This window comes from Capra hircus, chromosome 5 (assembly GCF_001704415.2).
Source record: "Capra hircus breed San Clemente chromosome 5, ASM170441v1, whole genome shotgun sequence".
Classification (NCBI taxonomy): Eukaryota; Metazoa; Chordata; class Mammalia; order Artiodactyla; family Bovidae; genus Capra; species Capra hircus.
Window position 1 is genome coordinate 77,400,424 of NC_030812.1, and position 14,936 is coordinate 77,415,359.

Below are 14,936 nucleotides of genomic sequence, written 5' to 3' on the forward strand. Positions count from 1 at the left end.
GGGTCTTTTCCATTGACTCAGTTCTTTGCATCAGGTGGCCAAAGTATTGGAGTTTCAGCTTCAGCATCAGTCCTTCCAATGAATATCCAGGACTGATTTCTTCTAGGATTGACTGGTTGGATCTCCTTGCTGTCCAAGGGACTCTCTAGAGTCGTCTCTGACAACACAGTTTAAAAGCATCAGTTCTTCAGTGCTCAGCTTTCTTTATGGTCCAACTCTCACATCCTTACATGACTACTGGAAAAACCATAGCTTTGACTAGATGGGACCTTTGTTGGCAAAGCAATGTCTCTGCTTTTCAATATGCTGTCTAGGTGTGTCATAGCTTTTCTTCCAAGGAGTGTGCATGCGTGCTAAGTTGCGTCAGTCATGTCTGACTCTTTGTGACCCTATGGGCCATAATCCACCAGGCTCCTCTGTCCAAGGGATTCTCCAGGCAAGAAAACTGGAGTGAGTTGCCATGCCCTGCTCCAGGTGATCTTCCTAATACAGGGATTGAACCCGCATCTTTTATGTCTCCTGCATTGGCAAGCGGGTTCTTTACCACTTGAGCCACCTGGGAAGTCCTTCCAAGGAGGAAGTGTCTTTTAATTTCATGTCTGCAGTCACCATCTGCAGTGATTTTGGAGCCCAGGAAAATATAGTCTGTCACTGTTTTCATTGTTTCCCCATCTGTTTCATGAAGTGATGGGACTGGATATCATGACATTAGTTTTTTGAATCTTGAGTTTTAAGCCAGATTTTTCACTCTCCTCCTTCACCCTCCTCAAGAGGCTCTTTAGTTAGTTCCTCTTCGCTTTCTGCCTTAAGGCCCATTAGACAGTTTGTATTTCAAATCCTAAAAGATGATGCTGTTAAAGTGCTGCACTCAGTATATCAGCAAATTTGGAAAACACAGCAGTAAGGCCACAGGACAGGAATAGGTCAGTTTTCATTCCAATCCCAAAGTAAGGCAGTGCCAAAGAGTGTTCAAAGTACTGGACAACTGCACTCATTTTGCATGCTAGCAAAGTAATGCTCAAAATTCTCCAAGTGAGGCTTCAGCAGTACGTGAACCGAGAACTTCCAGATGTTCAAACTGGATTTAGAAAAGACAGGGGAACCATAGATCAAATTGCCAACATCTGTTGGATCATCTTAAAAGCAAGAGAGTTCCAGAAAAACATCTACTTCTGCTTTATTGACTACACCAAAGTCTTTGACTGTGTGGATCACAATAAACTGGAAAACTCTTCAAGAGATGGGAATACCAGACCACCTTACCTGCCCTCTGAGAAACCTGTATGCAGGTAAAGAAGCAACAGATGTGCAGGTTTCAACATGGGACAATGGACTGGTTCCCAGTTGGGAAAGGAGTACATCAAGGCTGTATGTTGTCAACTGCTTATTTAACTTATACGTAGAGTACATCATGTGAAATGCCGGGCAAGATGAAGCACAAGCTGGAAACAAGATTCCTGGGAGAAATATCAATAACCTCAGATACATAGACGACACCACCCTTATGGCAGAAAGTTAAGAACTAAAGAGCCTCTTGATGAAAGTGAAGGAAAAAGTGAAAAAGCTGGCTTAAAACTCAAAGGTCAAAAAATGAAGATCATGGCATCCTGTCCCATCACTTCATGGCAAATCGAGTGGGGAAACACGGAAACAGCACCAGACTTTATTTTCTTTGGCTCCAAAATCACTGCAGATGGTGACTGCAGCCATGAAATTAAAAGACACTTGCTCCTTGGAAGAAAAGCTGTGATGAACCTAGACAGCATATCAAAAAGCAGAGACATTACTTTGCCAACAATGGCCCATCTAGTCAAAGCTATGGTTTTTCCAGTAGTCGTGTAAGGATGTGAGAGTTGGACCATAAGAAAGCTGAGCACTGAAGAATTGATGCTTTTGAGCTGTTGTGTTGGAGAAGACTCTTGAGAGTCCCTACGACTGCAAGGAGATCCAACCAGTCAATCCTAAAGGAAATCAATCCTGAATATTCATTGGAAGGACTGATGCTGAAGCTCAAACTCCAATACTTTGGCCACTTGATGGGAAGAACTGACTTCTTGGGAAAGACTGTGGTGCTGGGAAAGATTAAAGATGGGAGAAGAAGGGGACGACAGAGGATGAGATGGTTGGATGGCATCACCAACTCAATGGACATGAGTTTGAGCAAGCTCTGGAAGTTGGTGATGGACAGGGAAGCCTGGCGTGCTGCAGTCCCTGGGGTCGCAAAGAGTCAGACATGACTGAGTGACTGAACTGAACTGGAATATGTACTTCGTTGTGGATACCAGGATAATCAGGGAGCTGGTCAGCTCTCTCTCTGCTCTTTCCACTGCTATTAAAGCCCCAGTAAGCATCCTAAAATTGATGCCTTCTTATAGTGTGTTCAGTAGAGGTTTTCAGTGTCACGTAAACATGTATAAATACACACATTTAAATTTCATGCGGTTGCATCCATGCCGTGGAAGCCGTTCACAAAATGGCGCTCATGACTGAACAACTAAACTGAACTGCACCCATGCCATCAGCTGAACCTTGGTCATTTAAGGTATATATTCCTGATATTTTTTAATGTTTTTTTTAAATCAAAAGCTGTTCCTTTGGTTAGTGTTGTGGCTCATCTGCTACCACCTGCGCTTCGCGTGAACCACAGCCATATTAGGGAGAACTGTGTTCAGTAGCGTCCCTTTTTAGTCTGAATTCCAGAAAGTTTCTTGGTGATAAGACTTCTTTTTTAATTTTTTTAAAATTTTAAATTTTACTTTATTTTACTTTACAATACTGTATTGGTTTTGCCATACATTGACATGAATCTGCCACAGTGATAAGACTTCTGACAAATTTTATAAGCCTGAATTTTATGTGACTTGAACTGAATTCATGTTCTGAATTTATAAATTTTGTACGTATTTTAAAAGAACACTTTTAAGTTTATGCATCAGTTGAGAGAGAGATTAGCTTGCTTGTAGTGAAGGACTCTGGAGATCAGGAAGCGGAATACTTGGGCTATGTGGTAGTGCAGCCTCCTACATGGGTCATTGCAGTGGCTTTGGACATGGTTCCTTCCTTAGAAACAGTTAAAAAAAAAAAAAAATTCTAAAAACTCAGTTTTGTGTTATTTCTACAAAGACTTTCCATGGTCTGAGATTATAAAATAAAAAATTTCCATACTCTTTTAGTTATTCTATGGTTTCCTTTTTTTGTTGCTGTTGAAATATTTTCCCCATCTGGAATTTATTTTGGTGTGAAGTTTAGTTAGGGAGCTACATTAATTTTTTAGGAGCTACCTAGTCAACTATCCCAGTACTGGTTGTTTTTTTGAATGACCTTGTTTCTCTTCTAGTTGAAATGCACCTTTGTCAAATATTAAAAATCTGTTTATGGTGTCTCTCACTATATGGATATAGTGTTTTCAGTGTTCATTTAGTCAGGTCTATTATTCTACAGTAGGTTTAATTTATTTGAAGAGCTAGTATGTGGAATAGAATATAGGCTTATTTTGAATACTTCCACAGGTTAGAAGTAGGGTAAATGGCAGAAAATCACAGTGAGATACCTTTCAGTTCAGTAGAACAAGGACCTATCTAAGCTCATGTGCTTTCTCACAAAATATTTATTTCTCTAAAAATCTGTTAGTTTTTTTTTTTTTTATCTCTGTGTAACCTCTGACTTGATTTTATGTCATGCCTAAAATGCCCCTCCTGTTAACTTTAAAATTGTTTGTTTTCCTATGTTTTCTCTTCCTATTTTCCTGTAGGTACTACTAAAAATTTTAGACCAGTATAGGCAGAAAGAGTATGTAGCTCCCCGTGTTCTTCAGCAAGCTTTCAACTATCTCAACCAAGGAGTTGTTCATTCTGTGACTTGGAAGCAGATGAAGCCGCACATACAGGTTAGTGTCAGTGAGCAGGTCTCCGAAATTATCCTCTAGTTAAAAATTTTCTAGACAAGGTCAGTGTTAACTAATCCAAGATTTTATATTTAACATATGTTTGTTTTCATTAATAATTTCAGAAGAGTATCTTATGTTTCATATAAAGAGTTTAGAAGTTTAAATATTTGAGAAGAATGAGGCCTTCAAGTTAAATGAGTTGATCTTGGTTGGAATCTCATTTAGCCTCTGTTTTTCCTCTGATAAGTCAGATAGTATTTTTCTCCCCTCCTTACCTGCAAGTTGCTAGGATCAAATGAGGTATTTTGTATAACAGCATTTTGAAACCAGTCGCCAGGGCTGTAGTTAAGGTAGTGTTCTTTTGTAGGAAATGCAGCCTGATAAATGACCGTTTTCTTTTGTAGGTTTTTATTTCTTTTTTTAGGTTGTTAAATTCTACAGCAAAAGTTAAAGTTTTCTGTTTGTATCAATTTCACTTAAAGGTAGAATTCAGCATTGTTAAGCATTGATTAATTCAGCATTGATAAGGGACAAATCAATGAAAAGTTATGGACCATTGATAAGTAAAGTAATATTTACATACAGATAACTGGATAATTTGAAGATGTTAGGAACTAAATTTTTTCCTCTCAAAGTATGCGTTCTTTAATTCTGTAATCTCTAAGATGGTAGCTGAAAAGTAAAGCAAATTCTTTTATCTTTGGTGTCTAGGATAGATTTTGTTTAGTGTTATCTTATTACAGATCTTAAAGATATGTTAGAAACATTAATATGACAGTTTGGAAAACTGACTTCATAAAGCCTTTCATTATTAATATTCCCCAAATGTGAATACTCTATATCCATTTATTGGTTTGTTTTTTCTCTTAGAATATCTCTGAAGATGTGATTTTTTCTGTGATGTGCTATAAAGATGAGGATGAAGAACTGTGGCAGGAAGATCCATATGAGTATATAAGGATGAAATTTGGTAATTGAAATTATTTTATTCCTCATCAGTTCCTGGTTATATGAAGTAGTATAACTAAATTTATACTTTTGAGTAGATTTATTACTTTGTGAAATTCCCAGAGTTCTGCTTTGCATGATAAATTCCAAAACTCGTGGAAGTTTTGATGTTCAGCTGAGCCAGTGGTCTTGAGATGAGAAGCTACTTTATTTATCTAACCCTCTCAAGTATGCTGAAGCAGTATCATCTCTATGCAACTCTGATCTACAGAGTCCATTCCTTTCTATGACTTTTGGGCTACACATTTGGGTTTATTCTTGGTCTGGGAGATCCTTTGCATTTCTGCATATTTTAGGAATGCTGCAATATAGTTTGTGTCCTTATCCTAGGGACTGAATATTCCTCAGGGGAAGGAAATTAGTTTTGTTGACACCAGTGTGTGGTTCTGTTCCCTGTGGGTCCTTTTAGCCTTGCATCTTCCTGGAGGCTGCTGAACTCTGTAGGTTGCCCAATTCCTCTTTATTCCCAGTATGAATTAATCACTTCATGCATACTCAGGCAGTTAGTATAGGAAGATGTTACTTGTGTACCACTGTTTCTCCCACAGTGAAGAAGCTATCTGGGGGCAGGGACTATCTTCAGTTCAGTCCAGTTCAGCTGCTCAGTCGTGTCCAACTCTTTGTGACCCCATGAATTGCAGCACACCAGGCCTCCCTCTCCATCACCAACTCTTGGAGTTCACCCAAACTCATGTCATCCAGCCATCTCATCCTCTGTCGTCCCCTTCTCCTCCTGCCTTCAGTCTTTCTTAGGATCAGGGTCTTTTCCAGAGAGTCAGTTCTTTGTATCAGTCAGTTCTTTGTGGCCAAAATATTGCAATTTCAGCTTCAGCATCAGTCCTTCCAGTGAATACTCAGGACTGACTTCCTCTAGGATTGACTGGTTGGATCTCCTTGCAGTTGTATGGAATCTCAAGAGTCTTCTCCAACACAACAGCTCAAAAGCATCAATTCTTCAGTGCTCAGCTTTCTTATGGTCCAACTCTCACATCCTTACATGACTACTGGAAAAACCATGGCTTTGACTATATGGACCATTGTTGGCAAAGTAATGTCTCTGCTTTTTGATATGCTGTCTAGGTTCGGCATAACGTTTCTTCCAAGGAGCAAGTGTCTTTTAATTTCATGACTGCAGTCACCATCTGCAGTGATCTTGGAGCCCAGGAAAATAAAGTCTGGTGCTCTTTCTGTGTTTCCCCACTCTATTTGCCGTGAAGTGATGGGACTGGATGCCATGATCTTATTTTCTAAATGCTGAGTTTTAAGCCAGCTTTTTCACTTTTTCCTTCACTTTCATCAAGAGGCTCTTTAGTCTTTCTTCCCTTTCTGCCATAAGGGTGGTGTCATCTGTGTATTGGAGGTTATAGATATTTCTCCCAGCAGTCTTGATTCCAGCTTGTGCTTCATCCAGCCTGGCATTTCACGTGATGTACTCTGAATATAAGTTAAATAAGCAGGTTGACAATATATAGTCTTGATGTACTCCCTTCCCAATTTGGAATCAGTCTGTTGCTCCATGTCTGGTTCTAACTTTTGTTTCTACCTGCAAAAATATTTCTCAGGGGGCAGGTAAGGTGGTCTGGTATTCCCATCTCTTGAAGAATTTTCCAGTTTGTTGTGATCTACATAGGCAGAGGTTTTGGCATAATCAATAAAGCAGAAGTAGATGTTTTTCTGGAACTCTCTTGCTTTTAAGATGATCCAATGGATGTTGGCAGTTTGGTCTCTGGTTCCTTGTCTTTCTAAATCCAACTTGACCATCTGGAAGTTCTTGGTTCACGTACTGCTGAAGCCTCACTTGGAGAATTTCGAGCATTACTTTGCTAGCATGTGAATGAGTGCAATTGTGCAGTAGTTTGAACATTCTTTGACATTGCCTTTCTTTGGGATTGAAACGAAAATTGACCTTTTCCAGTCCTGTGGTCACTGCTGAGTTTTCCAGATTTGCTGACATATTGAGTGCAGCACTTTCTTAGCATCATCTTTTAGGATTTGAAATAGCTCAACTGGAATTCCATCACCTCCACTTGCTTTGTAGTGATGCTTCCTAAGGCTCATTTGACTTCATATTCCAGGATGTCTGGCTCTAGGTGAGTGACCACACCATCATGATGATCTGGGTCATGAAGATCTTTTTTGTATAGTTTTCCTGTGTTTCTTGCCACCTCTTCTTAATACCTTCTGCTTCTGTTAGGTCCATACCATTTCTGTCCTTTATTGTGCCCATCTTTGCATGAAATGTTCCCCTGGTACCTCTAATTTTCTTAAAGAGATCTCTAGTCTTTCCTATTCTATTGTTTTCCTCTATTTCTTTGCATTGATTACTGAGGAAGGCTTTCTTATCTCTTCTTGCTGTTCTTTGGAACTCTGCATTCAAATGGATTTATCTTTCCTTTTCTCCTTAGCCTTTAGCTTTCTTCTTTTCACAGCTATTTGTAAGGCCTCCTCAGATAACCATTTTGCCTTTTCCATTTCTTTTTCTTGAGGATGTTCTTGATCACTGCCTCCTGTACAATGCTACCAACCTCTGTCCATAGTTCTTCAGGCACTCTGTCTATCAGATCTAATCCCTTGAATCTATTTGTCACTTCCACTGTATAATCGTAAGGGTTTGATTTAGGTCCTCCCTGAATGGTCTAGTAGTTTTATCTATTTTCTTCAATTTAAATCTGAATTTGGCAATAAGGAGTTCATGATCTGAGCCACAGACAGCTCCCAGTCTTGTTTTTGCTGACTGTGTAGAGCTTCTCCATCTTTGGTTGCAAAGAATCAGCCAGTCAAATTTCAATATTGACCACCTGGTGGTCTGTCTTGCTTTATTTTGCATTCTCCATTCCTCTACAGCCCTACATGACTTTGCAAGTTCTTGGTACTAGTCTGCATTCAGTGAAATGTTCAAATAAATAATGGTAAGACTAGCATTACCTAAGGCATGCTGAAGGGACTGTGACCACAGTGCTTTCCTCTTCTTGGGACATGTGTTTCTGGTTACCTGAACTAAGCCTACTAGAATAGATGCCAGATTATTGGTCCATGTTGTTTTCACAGTGCTTTATGTTTAGTATTATTTGATTCGGTAAGTGAGGAAGTGCCTCTTTCTCTTGGAGACAAAGTACAGGAAAAGCAGAAGTGTGAGAAAAGTAAATGCAAAAGTATTTACCACTGGTTTATCCTTCCATTCTATCATTTCCTTTTCAAAATCATGATACATAATGCAGGATTTATTAATTCCCCTTCCTAATGCTTTAATGGGCTTCCTAGGTGGCACTAGTGGTAAAGAACCTACCTGCTAATGCAGGAGATTTAAGAGATGTCGGTTCGATCCCTGTGCCAGTTGATCCCCTGGGGGAGGGCATGGCAACCCACTCCAGTATTCTTGCCTGGTGAATCCCATGGACAGAGGAGCCTGGTGGGCTTCAGTCCATAGCACTGCACAGTCGGACATGACTGAAGTGACTCGGCACATGCACAGTGCTTTAAATAGCACAGAATTACTTGCTAATCTTTCTTCTGTCTTATTTAAGGCATTCTTTTTAGTGTTTGGCTTTTCTATACCTGTGAACTTTCATAAGTGCAGTGTATTTGTTTAGCTTTCTGAAAACTACTGTTACTTTACTTACTCTTCATATTAAATAAGAAAGTACTTCAGGTTTTGGAAAATATAATAGTTAAGAGCTCTGTGTGTTACATTTTATTGATCAAAAGAGAATATGGATAACTCAAGACTAGGTTGTGTCTTTTTTTCCTCAATAGTTTCCTTCTGTGGACTAGAACGCAGTGGCTAGTGTGTGTATTTTACTTTTAGAAAGCTATTGGGGGAAACAATTACTAGTCTCCTTTTTATATTTTTGTCATGTGCAGTTATTTATATGAACAAAATACTTCCAAGTATATTGACTGATATTAATAATGGTGTTTTTAGATTTGGTAAAAACTGAAGGAGAGGGACTTATCTGCCGGTCCAGTGGCTAAGACTTCATGCTCCCAATGCAGGGGGCCTGGTTTTGATCCCGGGTCAGAAAACTGGATCCTACATGCCATAATTAGAATATCCCACATGCCCCAACAAAGATCGATAATCCCACATGCCATAACTGAGACCCATCACAGCCAGAGAAATAAATAAATATTTTTAAAAAAACAGACTGAAGGAGCTCAGGCCTTGATGTTAAGACAGTCTGGATGTGAATACTGGCCTAGTTGCTTACTGTGTAATTGTGGACAAATTACTTAACCTCTCTGAGATGCGGTATTGTCAGCTGTACTGTCTTGTGTACGTTTATGTGTAATCAGTTTGTTTCTTTCTCTTACTGTGTAAGCAAGATGAGAACCTTTTTTTGATATTTGTATCCCCAGAGCTTAGAACAGAGCCTGGCACACAGTAAACAGTAAATACATTTTTATTGTTTTCTGATAGAGGTAAAGCATTTTTCCTATCCTCAGTGGAACTGTATTGTTTGTTTTAATATGATTATTTAAAAGGACAACCTATAGAGTTTGATAAATATTGTTGTATATGAGAGCAGTCATGATATGTTCTTAGCTTATAACCAGTGTTATATATGGACTGTTTTATTTCTTGGTTCTGGAGTAGTGGTCAGTCAGGTTTAAACTATAATAAGTAGTTGTATTTTTGCTAACATGGTTTAAACTTTTAAAATCTAAAATCTTAGATATTTTCGAAGATTATGCTTCTCCTACCACAGCAGCCCAGACTCTCTTATATACTGCTGCAAAGAAAAGAAAAGAGGTATGTAGTTATTCTTTTTAAATATAAAACTGAAAGGTGACTGTGTTGATTTCACATTCTAATGAATGCCCCTTGTAGTTGAAAAATTATGTTAGTAGTTATAATCTGTAACTTAAAAAAATTTTTGTATCCTCATAGGGGAAAAGGAATATTTTTTCTTAATTGTAGTTGCTTGATAGAATACAATAAAATGTCTTTATTTTTGAAAATTTGTACATCATTTTAAATATGATAGTAAAGCAGTGAAAGCTCATGTAGACTAAAGTGGATTCTTCTATTTCTTTTCTTTAGGTGTTGCCAAAAATGATGGCATTCTGTTATCAAATCCTAACAGACCCGAACTTTGATCCTAGGAAGAAAGATGGAGCCCTGCATGTGATTGGTTCCCTAGCTGATATTTTACTGAAGGTTAAGCTACTCAAATTTACTTTACTTAATAACACTGTGAAGCATAGGCAGATGAGATAATATGAGAATTATGGATAATTTAAAACTTCTGACTCTGCATAATTGAGTTGACTAAATATTTTTCTTTCTGTCATTTTAATTTTTTTAATTTAAAATGGCTTTTTATTCACTTTTTCAGTATGAAACTGTTGTTATGTAAAAAAGATGATACAAAATAACTTTAGGGTTGTTTCTAGAAAGATCAGTCGATATCAAGTTTCTATCTAAAGACTATTTTTCTCTTGTTTTAAAACATGCATTATGTAGGTCAATAATTTTACAAAATTTAAATAGAAGTATATTAAGTGTTTCATAAGAAACAAGCTTTATTAGGAAGTGATTTTTACATATGAAAAAGACATTAATAAGTTAAACTCAATTTCTATTTCCTAACAGAAGAGTTTATTCAAGGACCAAATGGAGTTACTGTTGCAGAATCATGTATTTCCATTACTATTGTCTAACCTGGGATACCTTCGAGCCAGAGTAGGTTTTTCCATATTTCATTATGTCTCGAAATTAGTGTCTTGAAATCTTCATTTGTAAGTTAATTATTGAACTAAATACTTTTGGACAAATTTATCTTTTACCACACTGGGACAAAATGAAGTCAGTGAGAATGTCTTTTATAGTCATAAAAGCTGAATAAAGAGCAAATTAGTAAATAAAGGGATGTATAGATTTTAACTCCAGCTGCCCCCTCTTGCCTCACTTGCTGCATATGCAGAACATACTGTGAGAGGGGTGATACTGCAGCAGTGGTACCATGTAAATTCATAAGCTGACTAAGTTTTGGTGTCCAAAACAGCAGGAAAATTATATTTTGGCTAAACTCTTGATTATGATTTCTAGTGTGATAGTTAGATATACTTTAATAACATGCAGAAAATAATAATCCATGTAAATTTATTTGTATTCTAAGTATATATTATTTATAGAAGCAATATATTTTATGGAGAAATAAAAATAGAACTTTTAACAGCCTAGTGCTTACTTTTGTAACTATATCAGCACAACAAAATATCTTGCTAAAACCAATATGTTAACAATGCCTTGTCACCAACGCATTTTATAAATAGAAGACAGGGACTTTCCTGGTGGTCCCACTGGAGGACCACTGTGCTCCCAATGCAGGGGGCCTGGGTTCAATCCCTGATCAGGGAACTAAGACCTGGAGCAATCAAATAAATAAATAAATAAAAATATTTAAAAAGAGATAATAGTCACTAGAGAAATATTTGTGTGAATATAGGTTAGAAATGTAGAGGGTGCACAAGTATTTTTATAAGTAGGTTCCTATTTTTACAGACTATTAATTGTATGTCTCTTGCAAGTCGTTAGTCATTCAAATTAATTACTGTCAATTGTATTTTATGCAATAGAGATTTTAAAAAAATAATATGATTTAGTGGTCTAATAGTTTAAAGTTTGGTAATTTATACAAGGTTAAATTTTTTTTTTATCTTCTGTGACTGAAAAAGTCAAGTTTCCTAAGCTGATTAGTGTAAGGGAAAATAATATTTTATTCATTTTTGCTATGATGATCAGTAAATGAATGTCAACACTGGCTTGTGCTTTTGCATATAAATAATAAGTTGTGAGTCATAATATTTATTAAAGCATTGACAGGATTTTTTTTTTTGAGAAATTTAAGTTGGGTTCTGTTTAATCTTATGAATAATGATATTGCATAAAGGTAATTTAGAAGTAATAAAATTGCCTTTCTTATAAGAACTATGGAATCGTGAAGTTAGCAACTGAGACTAATATGTTTCCCTCCAAAAAACAAATAAATAAATAGTACATGGTAGGATTAAAGATGTTTTACGTAGAAGTTTTTATATTCATTGTTACATAAAACCATAATCCTAATAGTTTCCTACTAACTTTTTCCTTATAACATAGTCCTGTTGGGTACTTCATGCATTCAGTTCTTTGAAATTTCATAATGAGCTCAACCTAAGAAATGCAGTTGATCTAGCAAAGAAGAGCCTGATTGAGGATAAGGAGATGCCTGTCAAGGTTGAAGCTGCCCTTGCTCTTCAGTCATTAATTTCTAACCAGACACAAGGTAAAACCAAAATTATTATTAAATTAACAAAATTTAAAATTTAGAATAAGAATACATTTTTTAGAGGGTATTTTTAATTAAATAATAATTTTGATGTTGTCTTCTCAAATAGTTTTGTTTACTTCCTTGTCTTAAAGTTCAGAGTTTGGGTTTTTGGGCTTTTGCCCCCTCAGAATTTTATGAGTTTATTCTTGCCACTTTTAGGAATGTCTGTTAACTGTGATTTCCAGAAGAATTTGAGATTAGGAAACAAGTTGATGATTGTTAAACATTAGGGTAGAAGGGGAATCGAGAGACCTAGGAGTCTAGTTTTGACTGAGCTCCTGCCTTGCTGTCTAGACCTGGGCAAGATATGTGATCTGTCAAGGCTTAGATTGCCATGTATTTAAATTTAGGGGGATTGGACTAGATGGCTTCAAGATTCCTTTTAGCTCTAGGATTCTTGTGATTCTGCCCGTTCTGAAAGCAGCAAGTTGCATTTCTAGTGAGTGATAACACATATCTCCTTTGTTTGTTTCGAAGAATGCGCTGTTCAAAATTCAGATAAACCTTTAAAAGTAAATTCTACATTATGAAGAACATTAGCCTTTATCCCTATACAACACTGTTCCAATGGAAGGCAATATTAGATAAACACATGTGGGGAGAAGAGTGGTTGGAGACGGGGGTGAAAGAGTGAATGAGCATCATCAATGTGGGCATAGTCTTTATGTAAATGGTTTTTACACTTGTATCATGCTGTCATATTCCTGTTTGATAAGTCATGCTAATGACAGAGGATACATGTGATTCAAATTAGTTCAGGCAAATTTCTCAAGGGAGCTATTGGCATTTGGGGCAGGAGAGTTCTTTACTGTGCAGGACTGATTGTCCATATATTACTCGTGGGGAAACAGATACATTGGTGAACATTATTTTGGTACAACTTTATAACTTACTTACCATCAGGCACATATGTATCTGGAACCTATTACCCTGTGTTATTTACCTTGTGACCAAGTAAGTTTCACTTGTGAATCGCTAATATTTTTTACTGAGTTTATTTTTTATTGCATTAGCCAAGGAATATATGAAGCCACATGTAAGGCCTATTATGCAGGAGCTGTTGCACATTGTTAGAGAGACAGAAAATGATGATGTTACTAATGTTATCCAGAAGATGATATGTGAATACAGCCAAGAGGTAGCCTCAATTGCTGTGGATATGACTCAGCATTTGGTAAGACTGGGCATAGTTTTATGTTAGTTTGGTATAAAGGCTTTGAATAATCTTAAGTAAATTAAACTCCAAAATTTGAAGTTTAGTTTGTATGTAACTGAAATGCTAATGTAAAAATATTTGCTCTAATAATTCTGACGGTTAATAATTTCAATGTATAGTTTTCAGTTTTCCTAGATTTTGGATTTATTTAATGGCAACCAGAAGTTAATTATTTGCTGTTTGATTATAATAGCTAGTATATATTCCACTTTAGTGACTAGATAAGGGCAAAGTGGCTATATTTAAAACATGACAGTTTCCATCATCAATATTCACTTGGCAAACTGCATATCTTAAAGTTTGAGCAGTGGTGGCCTTTGGAGATGTGACACTGTCCTTTTGCTCACTTCTCATAGAGAAGTGTGAATGTAGCAGTACTAATTGTTGAATGTGTTTGCTATTTTTATAGGCTGAGATATTTGGCAAAGTTCTTCAAAGTGATGAATATGAAGAAGTTGAAGACAAGACTGTAATGGCTATGGGAATTTTACATACCATTGATACTATCTTGACAGTTGTAGAAGACCACAAAGAGGTAGGATTTTGTGTTTTATGATGTCATTATAGTAACTGAAATTTATATTATCACTGGTCATAAATTTTAAAGTCTTGACCTTTAAATTGCTGGTTATGTTGCTGGATTTTAAAAATTACCCTCAAATTTTAAAGAAAAGTATTAAAATGATTGAAGGGAAATGTTGCATGTGATTTTAAAGTATATAGTATATCTCTTTTGCTAAACTTAGTTCAGTTCATCACATCTGCTATGTGCCAGGGTAGGCTTGGGGGAAAACCAAATTTAATAGAACATAGCCCTGTTGTTTGGAATCCACAGTCTGGTCTTCTTGATAGAGAGAGACTGCCATTCAGTTACAGAGGCAAATTTTAAATAATATAACAAAATACTGATGTAACAAATACCTGAGAATGGAAGGGAAGAAGAGTTTAAAACATCATCGTTCCTAGGCTGAATTCCAGAACAACATTGGATTAAGAATTTGCGCAGATGTTTGTCAAGCACTCTCATATCTGTTCATTTCAGTTCAGTTGCTCAGTCAGGTCCAACTCTTTGCGACCGCATGGACTGCGGCATGCCAGGCTTCCGTGTCCATCACCAACTCCCGGAACTTGCTCAAACTCATGTCCATTGAGTCGGTGATGCCATCAACCATCTCATCCTCTGTCTTCCCCTTATGCATTAGCTGGTAGAATGTTACCATGTCCCCCTGCCATAGCGCGGGTATTGGTAGTGCCCTTTTGCAGAAGTAGAGCACAAGGTTTAGGTAATATCTCATGTTCATGGAGTTGGGAATTTGTAGATTTAGAGTTGCAGTCAACTGATATATCCTGATAATATATCAATTATTGCCTACCTAAAACCTGCTGCTCTCCTCCGCAAGTATTATATATTATACAGCCTTTACTTAAATTAGATTTGTGTTCATTACTTCTGCCAGCACAGTTGACTTGTTTGGCAGTGATGACAGCTCTCGTTTTATACAGTGGGACTTAG

The 14,936-nt window shown here is 36.9% G+C and overlaps 1 protein-coding gene across 1 annotated transcript in view; it reads left to right on the forward strand.

The window, feature by feature from the left end:
• The window catches only part of IPO8 (importin 8), a 68,657-nt gene that overhangs the window by 22,264 nt on the left and 31,457 nt on the right, over nt 1-14,936 (forward strand). Inside the window, exons 9-16 of the mRNA XM_005680701.3 lie at nt 3,752-3,886; nt 4,757-4,856; nt 9,568-9,644; nt 9,936-10,052; nt 10,488-10,577; nt 11,997-12,162; nt 13,221-13,381; nt 13,833-13,958. Coding sequence (XP_005680758.1) covers nt 3,752-3,886; nt 4,757-4,856; nt 9,568-9,644; nt 9,936-10,052; nt 10,488-10,577; nt 11,997-12,162; nt 13,221-13,381; nt 13,833-13,958 — 972 coding nt within the window. The remainder of the gene's footprint in view (nt 1-3,751; nt 3,887-4,756; nt 4,857-9,567; nt 9,645-9,935; nt 10,053-10,487; nt 10,578-11,996; nt 12,163-13,220; nt 13,382-13,832; nt 13,959-14,936) is intronic.